General features: G+C 46.4%; 2 protein-coding genes across 2 annotated transcripts; both read left to right on the forward strand.

Moving 5' to 3' along the window:
• Positions 1-250: 250 nt before the first annotated feature.
• Positions 251-1,198, forward strand: LOC115644162 (olfactory receptor 52R1-like). The gene has a single exon (XM_030548278.1). The coding sequence runs from the start codon at positions 251-253 to the stop codon at positions 1,196-1,198; it is 948 nt and encodes a 315-aa protein (XP_030404138.1).
• A 10,508-nt stretch (positions 1,199-11,706) lies between these two features.
• On the forward strand, positions 11,707-12,801 carry LOC115644167 (olfactory receptor 52R1-like). The gene has a single exon (XM_030548283.1). The coding sequence runs from the start codon at positions 11,854-11,856 to the stop codon at positions 12,799-12,801; it is 948 nt and encodes a 315-aa protein (XP_030404143.1). The 5' UTR covers positions 11,707-11,853.
• Positions 12,802-13,751: the final 950 nt, after the last annotated feature.

A 13,751-nucleotide genomic window follows, 5' to 3' on the forward strand; every position in this document is an offset into this window, starting at 1 on the left:
TCATGATTTATTTCTCTGAATAGTGAAAATGTCATTTTTTAAATTGTGGAGAGTGAAAAATCTGCCTCAGCCTTGAGAACAGCTTCCAGGAGTCCATGTAGTGTCTAATATTAACCTTGTCTCTCTATCTAGGCATTTGTACTATGACTATCACCCTAGAACCTTGGCACATACAGGAAGTCAGGGGAAAGTACGGTACATGCAAGAGACACCATTCTGCCTCAGAGTTGGACACGTTCTCCCCTACTCCATGTCAGATTCCAACACAACTGACTTCACCAACTCCTCTAATTTTATCCTGCAGGGCATTCCTGGCCTGGAGACAGCCCATATCTGGATCTCCATCCCCTTCTGCACCATGTACGCCATGGCCATCTTGGGGAACTTCACCATCCTGTTCTTCGTGAAAATGGAGCAGAGCCTCCATGCCCCCATGTACTATTTCCTCTGCATGCTGGCCATCACCGACTTGGTCCTATCCACGTCCATCCTGCCCAAAATGCTGAGCATCTTCTGGTTCAATTCCAGGGAGATCGAGATCAGTGCCTGCCTCACCCAGATGTACTTCATTCACTGCTTCTCGGTAATAGAGTCTGGGATCCTCATGGCTATGGCTTTTGATCGCTATGTGGCCATCTGTGATCCCCTCAGACATTCCACCACCCTGGCAAACCCCATGGTGGTGAAGATTGGACTGGCCGTGGCACTGCGTGGCAGCATGCTTATACTACCCTATCCCCTCCTGGCAAAGCAATGGCCATATTGCAAAACCAACATCATCCCCGACACACACTGCATGCACATAGCCGTGGTGAAGCTGGCTTGCGCCGATACCCACATCAGTAGTTACTATGGCCTCTTTGTGCTATTCTGCGTAAAGTGTCTGGATATGATTTGTATTGCCGTGTCCTATACCCAGATCCTCAGGGCCATCTTCAGCCTCCCCACACAGGACTCCCGGCTCAAGGCTTTTGGGACCTGCAGCTCCCACCTCTGTTCCATCTTAGCCTTTTTCATCCCAGCTCTCTTCTCCTCCCTTACGTACCGGTTTGGCAAGAAAGTGGCCCTGCATTTCCGTGTTCTCATTGGCAATGTGAACCTCCTGGTGCCCCCCACACTAAACCCCATCATCTACGGTGTGAGGACCAAACAGATCCGGGACAGTCTGCTCCAGCTCTTTACTCATAAAAGGACCTAAAGTTTTCTCCTGGTGCTCTGGCTCTCAGATTGAGATCTAAGAAGAGCTGGCTGGAGACATGCTGTCATAAACAGATAAGAAAAGTTAATAGCACAGAAGTACTTTATATCTCTTTGACTATAAAGGGTTAACAAGTCCAGTGAGCCTGGCTGTCACCTGACCAGAGGACCATTCAGGAGACAGGATACTTTCAAATCTTGAGAGAGGGAAGTTTCTGTGTGTGCTGTTAGAATTTGGGGGTTGTTCACTCTGGGGCCTCAGAGTGACCAGACATGCAACCAGGTTTCTCTCCAATCTCTCCAATACAGGCTCTTATAAGTTCAGAATAGTGAGTACTAGGTAGATAAGGCGAGTTAGGCTTATGGTTGTTTTCTTTATTTGCAAATGTGTGTTTGGTTGGAAGGAGATCAAATTGGTATTTTGCTGAAAAGATTTTAATTTGTACTTGTATACTTAGGCTGGGAGGTTATTCCCAGTGTCTATAGCTGAAAGACCCTGTACCTATTCCATCTTAAATTTACAAGATCATTTTTACTATTTTTCTCTCTTTAATTAAAAGTTTCTTGTTTAAGAACTTAATTGTTTTTTTTTATTCTGGTGAGACCCCAGGGGACTGGGTCTGGATTCACCAGGGAATTGGTGGGGAGAAAGGAGGGAAGGGAGAGAGAGGATTACTTTTTGTCTCAGGAAGAGTCTGGGAGGGGGAAAGAGAAGGAGGGGAGAAGGTGAATTTTCCTCTGTTTCAAGATTCAAGGAGTTTGAATCACAGTGATTTTCCAGGGTAACCCAGGGAGGGGAAGCCTGGGAGAGGCAACGGTGAGGGAAAGGGTTTACTTTCCTTGTGTTAAGATCCAGAGGGTCTGGGTCTTGGGGGTCTCCGGGCCAGGTTTTGGGGGGACCAGAGTGTACCAGGCACTGGAATTCCTGGTTGGTGGCAGCACTACGGGATCTAAGCTGGTGATTAAGCTTAGAGGAATTCATGCTGGTACCCCATCTTTTGGACGCTAAGGTTCAGAGTGGGGAATTGTACCATGACACATGCTGTTGGGCCCTCTTCCCTGAATCACTTGCTGGCCAGTCAAAGAGACATTAAAGATTTCCTTGACCTTAATGTGCTGTGTCAACGTGACAGACTGGGGAATCGTTCTGTGTATAACACTTAACATAGGGTTCCCATCTTTCTAATTGCTTTTTACTGGACCCCTGAGGGCCCGTGCCCTGCCCTGCCTATTCCCCCAAGGCCCTGCCTCCTTTTTCACTTCTTCCAATAAGGCCCTGCCTCTGTTCTACCTTTCCTCCAAAGCCCACCCTTGTTGCTCACTGCTCTTCTCCCCATCTCCAGCCACTCACTGGATCATCTCCACCTCCCTGCCTCCAGCCCCCAGTTGGTCTCCCTTTGCAGCCTGACAAGTAGCCTGCCGTGGATGCAGCTCTGGGGCCTTCAGGGCAATCAAAAGTGGAGAGGGAAGCCGGGAAGCTGAGAGTTGAGAGCAGGGTTGCTACAGGCAGGCGAGATTGCACATCAAACAGCTCGTGGGCCCTAAAGTTCAGCTACAGATTCCTGAGTGAAGAGACCATTGTGAGGCTTATTTCTTTAGCTTTCCGCTCCTTTTTTTCCCTCTTGGCTGGGGGCCTGTAGCAGGCAGGGTCCCTGCATTGAGTATGGGGTGGGAGCCCCTTGTCCTGAGCCAAGCCTGGGGGGAAGGACAAGGGATCAGCTTTGAAGCTAGGGGAATAACAGCTGAGAGAGGCTGAAGAATAAGCCCCCATGTTAGCTGAGAAAGCTGGACGCTGGGCAGAGGCCAGGGTGGCTTTTGTAGCTAATAGGGAGGGAGATCAATGGCACCGTATGAGCCAGGTCTCAGAGAGAAAAAGCAATATATAGGCAGCTAGGAATGCATGAGATATGGTCCCAGCGCAAGACACATCCATTCCTGCTGCTTCAGTTTCCCCAGGTGTAAAAGGGGGATACCTCATAAGAACATAAAAATGTCTGGGGTCCTAGGTTGGAGAGCTGGGGGAAACTGGCTGGAGCCTCCTTATTGCTGGTTCATGGGTGGCTAGTGAAAACATTCATGTAACCACAACTGGATGTGTTCCTGTCTGTGTATGGCTGTATAAGTGCAAGACCTGGAGAAGATAGCGGCTTCCCATAGCCTCATAGTGTGAAAGGGAGCCCTGATAGGTATATCAGACGGCTCACTGGTATCCCAGTTCCAGGTTACACCCGGGGAAGTTCGTCACACCCACCCAGCGAACGGACCCTCCTAGACCATGCGTCCATTCCCCACTTGTCATGAACTCAGTTACTGAAGGGGAGATGGTGGTTACAGTAGGTAAATCAGGACTCCTGCGTTCTGTCTGTCATTCTCTGTGGGACCTCCGCCAAGTCACGTCTCCTTTTGCCTGAGTTTACCTATCTGTATAATGGTGATCTGTTCATAGGGACTTTACCTAACTGGAAGTTCTCAGGATCCATCAATGAAAGGTGCGGCACAGTATGATGATAGTTCTTGATGAGAATTACTGATCTTTGATCCCTTAGTGACAACCCTGTGTGCCTGTAGAAAGTGCTCATGTCTCTCCTCAGTCATCTGTCTCCAGATCTGTCTGTCTGCTATCTACCCAGCCATCCTGGGCATTTACAGTGTATCAGACTCCATGGAGGCCTAGGCACTATCTCTGTAGTAAGTGAAGGCCCTGAGAAAGGCCCAGTATGAGGCCTGAGGCCTGAACTAAAGTAATGGTCAAGACTTTGCTAACATAAAGCAAAGTGAAGCTGTGAGCCAGGGGCAGGCCCTGCTCACAGAAGCAGGCAAGGAAAGGGCTGATGCTGCAAGAAGATACGTACCTAAAAGGTCCTGAACACTAGAGATCAGAACATTCACATACTTGCACATTCCACACAGATAACAAGGAACAGGCTGACCCATCCCAATGACAGGGGCAAAAGGGTAATATGATGGATAGAGTTGTTTTGATCGAACCAACATGTACAAGGTGAGAGGCGGCACCTTACTACCTAGAGGGGTTGTACCTTGCTGCATAGAGGGGCTGCCTCTCACCTGTATTCTTGCTGTACTACGGTATTATCATTGTACTGCTGTATTATTGCTGTATTGTATTATTGCTGTACAATATGTACAATGTGTATAACCTTGCTAAACTGTTTAACCAACCCACAGGTAAAAATCAACAAACGAATGGCAGCAAACACCATGAAGGCAAGGAAAAAACAAATTGGTAAAGAAATTAAGCTACATAGTAACTACAAATTGGGTAAACAAATTGCCTGTTAGTACCAGTCATAATTTGGGTCAGTGACACTGCATCCTAACTGAGGCACATGTTAGTCAAAACAATCTTGTTCAGTATCTGGGTACCAATATTAAATCCTAACACAGCAATATTTGATAAATTGGTTACTGTCCATTCAATAGGTTATCTGGAAGACTGCATCCATAAGAAACAACTGGATCTACATCAACTACTGGTGTATCACAGAGCAGTTCAACCAATGGAACAGAGAAGCTACCCACTTCTGTTTCCTGCCCAGTAAAGCTGACCAGATGCTAACAACCAGCCTTAAGGATAACCTATAATATGAAGGGACAGTACTGTGTAGTAACTAATTACAATATATTTACATATAAAGGCCTCAGTGGTAGTGTCACTACTCCAAATTTCTGTTTTACTTCTCATATACATAGCACCGTGGGACACACTATCACAACCCCTGTCTCAGTATTTCAAAATACTCAGCCTACTACTAATAATGAGAGAGGTGGTCACTGGAATTGCCCTAATGGAAGCGTGTTTCTATCTGTGTCACCAAAGTAAAAGGGCCAGAGTACACCAGCAGCCTGGAAAAACATGCTTACACTTGGATATAAGTTGGTGCCATATGTACACATACATACTATACATATAGGCCCATACACACTACAAATATATGCCATATCCATATAATTCATATATATTAATTATTCGGAAGTGCCTCTAAGGATCAATCATAATATTACATTCCTCAGTCATGGTCCTGGGCCTCACATTCCCAGGCCCACCATAAGGGACTCAAAATAATTGGATAATAAAATCTGTCTCTCAGTCATACGAGGGAATGTGCAGACTAAACAGACAGATGGGGCATGAGTGTATGGATGGTAAAATAAGGTAACCACATAACAGTGTTTAGCCCACTGGGTTATCTTTAATCCATGCATTATGCTTTTCCGGGACGATGGGTAAACATCCTCCCCATAAAAAGACAAAAAGTGGGGGAATGTAGTAAGTGAAGGCCCTGATAAAGGCCCAGTATGAGGCCTGATGCCTGAACTAAAGTAACGGTCAAGACTTTGCTAACATAAAGCAAAGTGAAGCTGTGAGCCAGAGGCAGGCCCTGCTCACAGAAGCTGGCAAGGAAAGGGCTGAAGCTGCAAGAAGATACGTACCTAAAAGGTCCTGAACACTAGAGATCAGAACATTCACATACTTGCATATTCCACACAGATAACAAGGAACAGACTGACCCATCCCAATGACAGGGGCAAAAGGGTAATATGATGGATAGAGTTGTTTTGATCGAACCAACATGTACAAGGTGAGAGGCGGCACCTTATTACCTAGAGGGGTTGTACCTTGCTGCGTAGAGGGGCTGCACCGCAATACGTCAGGAGTGATGTGTAACTTGTTTGTACCTGTGTATAAAAATGTATCCCTGGGGCGATGTCTTTGTCCGGCCTAGGGGGCAGTGGAAAGTCCCACCACTAACTGAGCCAAGTCCATTGCCAAGAGGCACTCTCTCGTAGGATGCCCTGTAGAGTAACAACTCCAGAGGAACTGCAATTGTGTCTGAGCGCAATAAACCTGGCCGACGTGCCTTCGTGCCTTACTAGACTCTGTGGTCATTTGGGGGTTCTCTTCGGGTCTGCTGTGTCAGCTATCTGCAGAGCTGGGGCAGCACACAGAGGGAACACACGCACGCAGCCGAGTGATACCAACAGAGAGAGAGCAGAGCACCACACCGGTAGCATCTGACAACAACCTCTGACAACAATCCCTAGTTTTCTTCCTAATCAACTATAATTTTTAAATATACACAAATACACAGAGCAGCCAATTCCTCTGTGACTCAGCACAGAGCCCCAGAGTTCTCATCTCCCTTTGGGAAGGTCCCTTAATTACTGTTTACTCCTAAAGCTGGACAAAAAACACAGAAGCGCAGACATGGAAAGAAAGACATTGGCTAGAGTGTCTCTGGTATCTGGCCTGTTTGCATCTAGATGCCACTTCTCCTCTAGAGGCTGAGCGAACCCCACTGGGATTGCACAGAGCTATATAATAAACGGTGCACACCCCTGTTTTTATTTTTGTTGACGCAGCTGCTGGGGTGAGAGAGGTGTGGGACATGACTACCAGACTGGGATTCCCAGGGAAGACACTTCCACTTCAAAATTCACAGGTACCCTTCTCTAGCTGAGGAGCTCACCTGCTGGACAAACCAAGAGCACCATGGGTATGATGGGATAGAGAATAGGTCTATTGTCCTTTATGCTCTGCACAGCCGCTAAACATCTGATCGCCACAGGGGTGAGTTTGCTCCAGTATCACTGTCCAAATGACATTCCTTTCTGTGGATACCTACCCGCCCCTGCCAATGGCCTCACGCCCTGAGGTGGCTGTATTTGATTGGCACAGTGGATGCTTCACGATGAAAGGTATTAGTAGATGTACAATACAAGGCCAAATTTGGAGGCCACACCCTGTATTTTGCTCAGGCCCCACTGAAACAAAATTTCCCTTGGAGTAAGAACTGAGTAAAGACCTCAGGAGCCAGCTGTGTGTTAATGCACAGACACTGCCAATTCCTCTCCCCTTGCATCTCAGGGCTCTGGCTGTTAACTGGGTTGAGGGTGGGGGGAGGGAGTCGTTACCTGACTTTTATATGCTGCAAATCATTTTGGTGGAAGGGCACTTCACTGGAATAATTATCGGAATTTGTCAACATGGACTAGACATATTCTCTCCTAGCTTCATTGGAGAAGTCAGCTGAACTGTTATGCCTTGTGTTCTGCTTTGTATTATTTCCAAACACAATTAAGCCGGAAGCAGACACTCAGCATTGCAAATATAAGTCCAAACAGTTAAAATTTGGCAAACTTATAAACAAAAGAAAACGAGATCTCTTAATTGAAGGGGTCAGACAGCCTTAAATAAAGGTGCCAGCAGAACTACCTACAATGGCCAATCCACTTGTGAGTCCCATTCAGCTAAGCTGTTTGCTCCAGTAATGTCATTGGAACGGAGTACCAGAGGCCAAATAAGTATAATGTAAGCTATTTTATTTTATCGGTGTTAAATGTTCAGAGTTTCAATGTAATTAAATGTTCAGTTGTTCGGGCTTTGTGAAACATAGCAGATACAAATGCCTGATCTACTTTCTTTGTCATAGATTCATATGATTTAAGGTCAGAAGGGACCATTTGATCATCCAGCCTGACGTCCTGTATAACACAGGCCATTCAATTTTACATAATTACCCTGAATCAAACTTCATAACTTGTATGTGACTAAGATCTGTTCCACTCTAGGATTTTACATTATAGAACCATAGAGCTATGGGGTTAGAAAGAAATGAAAGGATGGGCTAGTCTGATCCCTTGCCAAGATGTAGGATGTGTTGTGTCTAAATCATCCCAAAGAGACTGGCGTCTCACCACCTTTGGGATATCTCCAGTGAAAGAGCTTCCATAACCTCACAAAGCGTCTGTTCCATTGTCCTCCTGTTCTTAAAGTTAGGGAAAAAAATTTTCCTCAGATATAATCTAAATCTTCTATGCTGGAGTTTGAACCCACTGCCTGTTGTCCTGTGCTCTGCAGCAAGACAGAATAACATTCCTCCGTCTTTCTTATTGCAGCCTTTCAAGTATCCAAAGACTGCTCCCATCTCTCCCTCAATCTCCTCTTTTCCAAACCAAACACAAATGGTTGCTTCAGCCCTTGCTCATCTGGCTTGCCTTTTATCCCTTTGGTCATCGTTGTCGCTTGCCTCTGGATCCTTTCCAGTTTCTCTACATCCTTCCTATACATCGGTGACCCAGACTAGACTCAATACTCCAGCTGAGGCCTAACCAGTGCCTAATAGTTGAGTACTATCACCTCCCATGATTTCCATTTCCCTTTTCTGAAAAAATCAACACCCCTGAAAAATGTAGCTATATCAACCTAACCCTGGTGTAGAAGGCATTAGGTCAACAGAAGAATTCTTCAATGGACTTAGCTTCCCCTCTTGGGGAGATGGATTAACAACTTTGATAGGAGAACCTCTGCTGTCCGTATAAGTAGTGTCAACATTGAAGCACTCGAGCAGGACCATTGTAGCTTTTTAAGTGTAGATGAGTCCTTAATCAGATCTTCCAGAAAAGCATCCAGTCTGGATCTGCTGGCATGGGGAGTTGGAGAACCCACCACTTCTCTTCGCAGTGTGTTGCAAATGTTAATCGTCCAGAGTGGTAATCATTTAGCCCTTATTTCCAACTATAATATTTTTGGCTTCAGATTCCAGTGATTGGGTCTTGCTTTACCTTTCTTCAGCAGATTAATAAGTATGTTATTGATATTTAAGATGAATAAATGAAGCTCCTTAAGTCACTCTCTCTGACCGGCATTTTCTCCAGTCTCTAATAATTTTTGTTGCTCTTTCTGCACCCTCTCCAATTTTTCAACATCATTTCCGAAATGTGGAACCTGGGATTGGAAACAGTCAGTGCAGAGGTAAAATCCTTCTCTTGCTCCAAGTCACCACTCCCCTGTTTATGTATCCAAGGATCTCATCAGTGCTTTTGGCAACAGCATCAAGCTGGGAGCTCACAATGAGTTGGGTGTCTACAATGACCCCTAAATCCTTTCCACAGTCCCTGTGTCCCATAATGCAGTGCCCTGGTCTGTGGATCAAGACTGCATTCCCTGTTCCAAGAGGATCCCTTTGCATTTGTCTGTATTAAAATATTTTGTTTCCATGGCCCCACCTCACCAAATGTTCCAGGTCAATCAATGTGCCTGCCCCAGCCTCCTCTTTGTAACCAATCTGCCAATCTTTAGGTAATCAGTAAAGTTTATCTGCAGTGTTTTTCTATTTGCTTCCAGATCATTGATGAAAATATTGAATAGTGTTGGGCCAAAAATGGATCCCTGTAGAACCTCATAAAAACACCTCCATCCACTGACAATGGCCCATTGACAGCTGTTTTCTAAGATCTTTCAGTTAGCCAGTTTTTAGTCCACTTTACATGTGCTCTACTGATATTGTATAGTGTGCATTTTTTATCTGAATTTTTCCCCCTACTGAAACAAACGCCTCAGAGAAATCAAAGTGTATTGCATCTGCTTGGTTCCCTTGATTGATCAAAATTGTGTTCTCATTTCAGGATAAAATCGGGTTTATCTGACAAGACATGTTTTCCATACACCATGTTGTTGACTGGCATTAATTATATTCCTATGTTTTTTTAACTAATCCCAGCCCAGCTTTTCCATTCTTGCTTAATTTTTTAAAATCTTTTTTTTAAACTTTCCCTTTTTTAACTGAATATTTTACATTTAACCCAGATCTGTCCTGTTCTCCCCCCCACACTTTTCTTTTCCTTTTGTCTCTCCGGCTGCCTCACCGTGTACCTCTGGTTCCCAGTGAGATGTGCTCTTGACCAGCCAGTCGTAACTCGGGTGTTTGGAACTCTACGATTCAGTTGTAGATGCTGTTTGTCACCATCCTTGTCTTCTAATGGACTGGAAACTATTTTATCACCTTAGGTGATGTATGTTTCTCATTCTGCTTCTTTCCGAATGCAGAACACAAGTATATATTGAAGGTATCTACCTTTCCTGCAACATTAATAAACTTTGTTTCTCCCTCAAAGAATTGAGCTAAACCTTTTCTAGGATTTCTTTTGTTCTCAATATACTTTAATAACCTTCTTTTTGTGATCCTTAGAACTGGGAATCATGGATTTTTCTATGATGTTTTTAGCATCCCTTATGATTTTCATAAATTCCAATTTGTATTATTTGCTTTCTCTATTTTCCTTTTTCCCTATTTGTTAAATATTCCTTCCCATCCCATCCCCCAAGTTGCTGCCTTCACTTTGTCAGTAAACTGGATTTTTGTCCAAAGTTCTCTACTTTCTGGACTAGTGGCTTTTTGCCAGTCTAATTAACTGTTCTACAAGAAATCCCACTTTTCCTTCTCCTTTTTTCTCTTCAAATGTTTCCTCCCCATCAGTTTTATTGACCTTTTACCTTTGCTTTGGGAAATTAGCCTGTAGCAGGGTGGTCACCCTGCTCCATCCCTGAAGGAGGTAAAACAGCCCTGGGAGAGGGCTGCCCTGGGTAGCCAAAAGTAAAAGCAGCCCTGGAGAGGGCTGTGGCTGGGAAAAGGAGTGAAAGTGCCTGTGTAGCTGACCACAGGTGAGGCAGCTCAATTAGGGCTCAGCTGGCTCTGATAAGAGGGCTGGGGACCAGGAGCTGGAAGAGTCTCACTCTAGCCCTGGCATGGGAAGGGATAGCTGCCTGGGATCGAGGAACCTGAATCGGAGCAGTACAGGGGAAATGGGCAAAGGGAGCTGGGGAGCTCCAGCCTGGTAAACCTCCAGGCTGCACGCTTTGGTGAACACCTACAGAGGTACTGGGGCTACAGAGATTCAGCTTGGGACTAGGCAGAGGCATCTGGTCCAGCCCTCTTGCCAATGATGAGTGGCCATGACAGACTTCACTCTGCCCCAGTGAGCGGGGGCTAGATGATGAGTGGCAGTAGCCACTGAGGCAAGTGGGCATAGAGGGTTGGGAGTTCCCTTGGGAGGGGAGACCCAGAATGTGGGGGCATTGCCAGGGGGCAGGACTCCAAGGTAAAGAGGCAGTTGGGTCCGGAAGGGACACGGGGGCCAGATTCCAGGAGGAGGTGCTCCCTATGCTGGAGAGCTAATTCCCAAGATGATGAGCAGGAGGTGCCACGCTGGTGAGTCATCCTCTCGCTGCATAACCCTTTTGAAACACTAAGCATCTATAGATATTACTGGTTGGGAACGGATCTGTGTTTGTCCATTGGAATGTCATCAGTTCCATTTTTTATTTTCCTCTCCTCTATCATGTACCCTCTTACTGGTCTCTTCTCTAAACTAAACAGGCCCAGACTTCACAGTCTGTTGGCAGCCTCCCCCATTCTCAGAGCCTGTCTCAGAAATCCCCTTTCTATTGGCTATATCCTTTATAGAGACTGAATGTCCACAACTGAGTGTGTGTCCAGAGCAGATTATTCTCCATCCCATTCCTTAGGCATCTGAACATTGTCTTTGTTTTGACCACTGCTAAGAATGAGCCAAGCTGCCATCTGTGGCAACCAGGTCTTTCCCATAATGTGAGTTCTAGTGGAGATATTTCCCTCCGGTACATGTTTTATCAAAGCTTTGTTTCTTTTTCACTCCTCATAACAACCCCCCCCCATAGTGCGTGTAGTGTCTCATATTAACATTGTCTCTCCATCCAGGCATTCGTACTGCGACCATCACCCTAGAGCCTGAGAACATTAAGGAAATTAGAGGAACGTATAGTACGTGCAGGAGACTCCATTCTCCCTCAGTGTTGGACACCTTCTCTCCTACTCCATGTCAGATTCCAACACAACTGACTTCACCAACCCCTCCACCTTCATCCTGCTGGGCATTCCTGGCCTGGAGGCAGCCCATGTCTGGATCTCCATCCCCTTCTGCACCATGTACACCATAGCCATGTTAGGAAACTTCACCATCCTGTTCATCGTGAAGAGGGAGCCGAGGCTTCATGTGCCTATGTACTATTTCCTCTGCATGCTGGTCATCACTGACCTGGTCCTGTCCACATCCATCTTGCCAAAAACACTGAGCATCTTCTGGTTCAGTTCCAGGGAGATCGATTTCAGTGCCTGCCTCATCCAGATGTTCTTCATTCACTGCTTCTCAGTGATGGAATCTGGGATCCTCGTGACCATGGCTTTGGATCGCTATGTGGCCATCTGCCATCCCCTGAGACATTCCACCACTCTGGCAAACCCAGTGGTGGCTAAGATTGGCCTGGCCGTGGTGCTGCGTGGCATCATGCTCATACTGCCCTATCCCTTACTGGCGAGGCAGTGGCCATATTGCAAAAGCAACATCATCCCCGACATACACTGCACGCACATAGCAGTGGTGAAGCTGGCTTGCGCCGACACCCACATCACTAATTATTACAGCCTCTTTGTGCTATTCTGCGTCAGGGGTCTGGATATGTTTTTTATTGCTGTGTCCTATACCCAGATCCTCAGGGCCATCTTCAGCCTCCCCACACAGGACGCCCGGCTCAAGACTTTTGGGACCTGCAGCTCCCACCTCTGTTCCATCTTAGCCTTTTACATCCCAGCTCTCTTCTCCTCCCTCACATACCGATTTGGCTACAATGTGGCACTGCATTTCCATGTTCTCATTGGCAACGTGAGCCTCCTGGTGCCACCCATGCTAAACCCCATCATCTACGGTGTGAGGACCAAACAGATCCAGGACAGGCTGCTCTGGCTCTTTTCTCATAAAGACATCTGAATTGTAATGCTGGTGCTCTAACTGTCAGACTGGCTGGTGAGATAGGCCTGGGCCCACTTCCCTGAATCACTTACTAGACTGTCAAAGTGACATTGAATCCTTTCCTGGCCTTACTGTGCTGTGTCAACGTGACAGACTGGGGAATCGGTCTGTGTACAACTAACATAGGGTTCCCATCGTTCCAACTGCATTTAACTGGACCACTGAGGGCCCATGCCCTGCCCTGCCTATTCCCCCAAGGCCCTGCCCCCTTTTAATTCTACCAGCAAGGCCCTGCCTCTGTTCTGCCTTTTCCTCCAAAGCCCACCCTTGTCGCTCACTGCTCTTCTCCCCATCCCCAACCTCTCACTGGATCATCTCCACCTCTCTGCCCCCAACCCCCAGCTGGTCTCTCTCTGCCCGAGTCTGAAGCAGGAGCTGCTGCAGTCTGACAAGTAGCCTGCAGTGGATGCAGCGCTGGGGCCAACAGGACAATCAGGAGCAGAGCTGGAGTCCAGGAAGCTGTATAAAAGCAACTGAGGGTTGAGTGCAGGGTTGTGTGGCAGGTGTGCAAGGCTGTGCATCATACAGCTTGTGACCCCTAAGTCTCAGCAGAGTCCCGAGGGCAGAGACTATTGTGTGACTTATTGTTTTAGCTTTCAGCTTCCTCTCTTTCCTCCTGACTGAGGGTCTCGAGCAGGCAGGGTCCCTGCAATGGGGATGGGCTGGGAGCCAGGCTCTCCAATAATGCTTTATAGAAATATGCTTAGGAGTATAAATATGACATATCTGGAATATGTTTTATACTACATGTGTCCCATAGACCGCTTCTGCCAGCATAATTAACCAAGTGCCTCCCGCTGATGCAACATTTATCGGTTAGGGGTGTGTTTTTTCACACCCATGACACCCAAAGGTTTTACCAACAAAATTGTTAGTGTAGACAAAGCCTGAGTTGCATGCTGATAAAG

This window comes from Gopherus evgoodei, unplaced genomic scaffold, assembly GCF_007399415.2.
Source record: "Gopherus evgoodei ecotype Sinaloan lineage unplaced genomic scaffold, rGopEvg1_v1.p scaffold_93_arrow_ctg1, whole genome shotgun sequence".
In the NCBI taxonomy this organism is placed as follows: domain Eukaryota; kingdom Metazoa; phylum Chordata; order Testudines; family Testudinidae; genus Gopherus; species Gopherus evgoodei.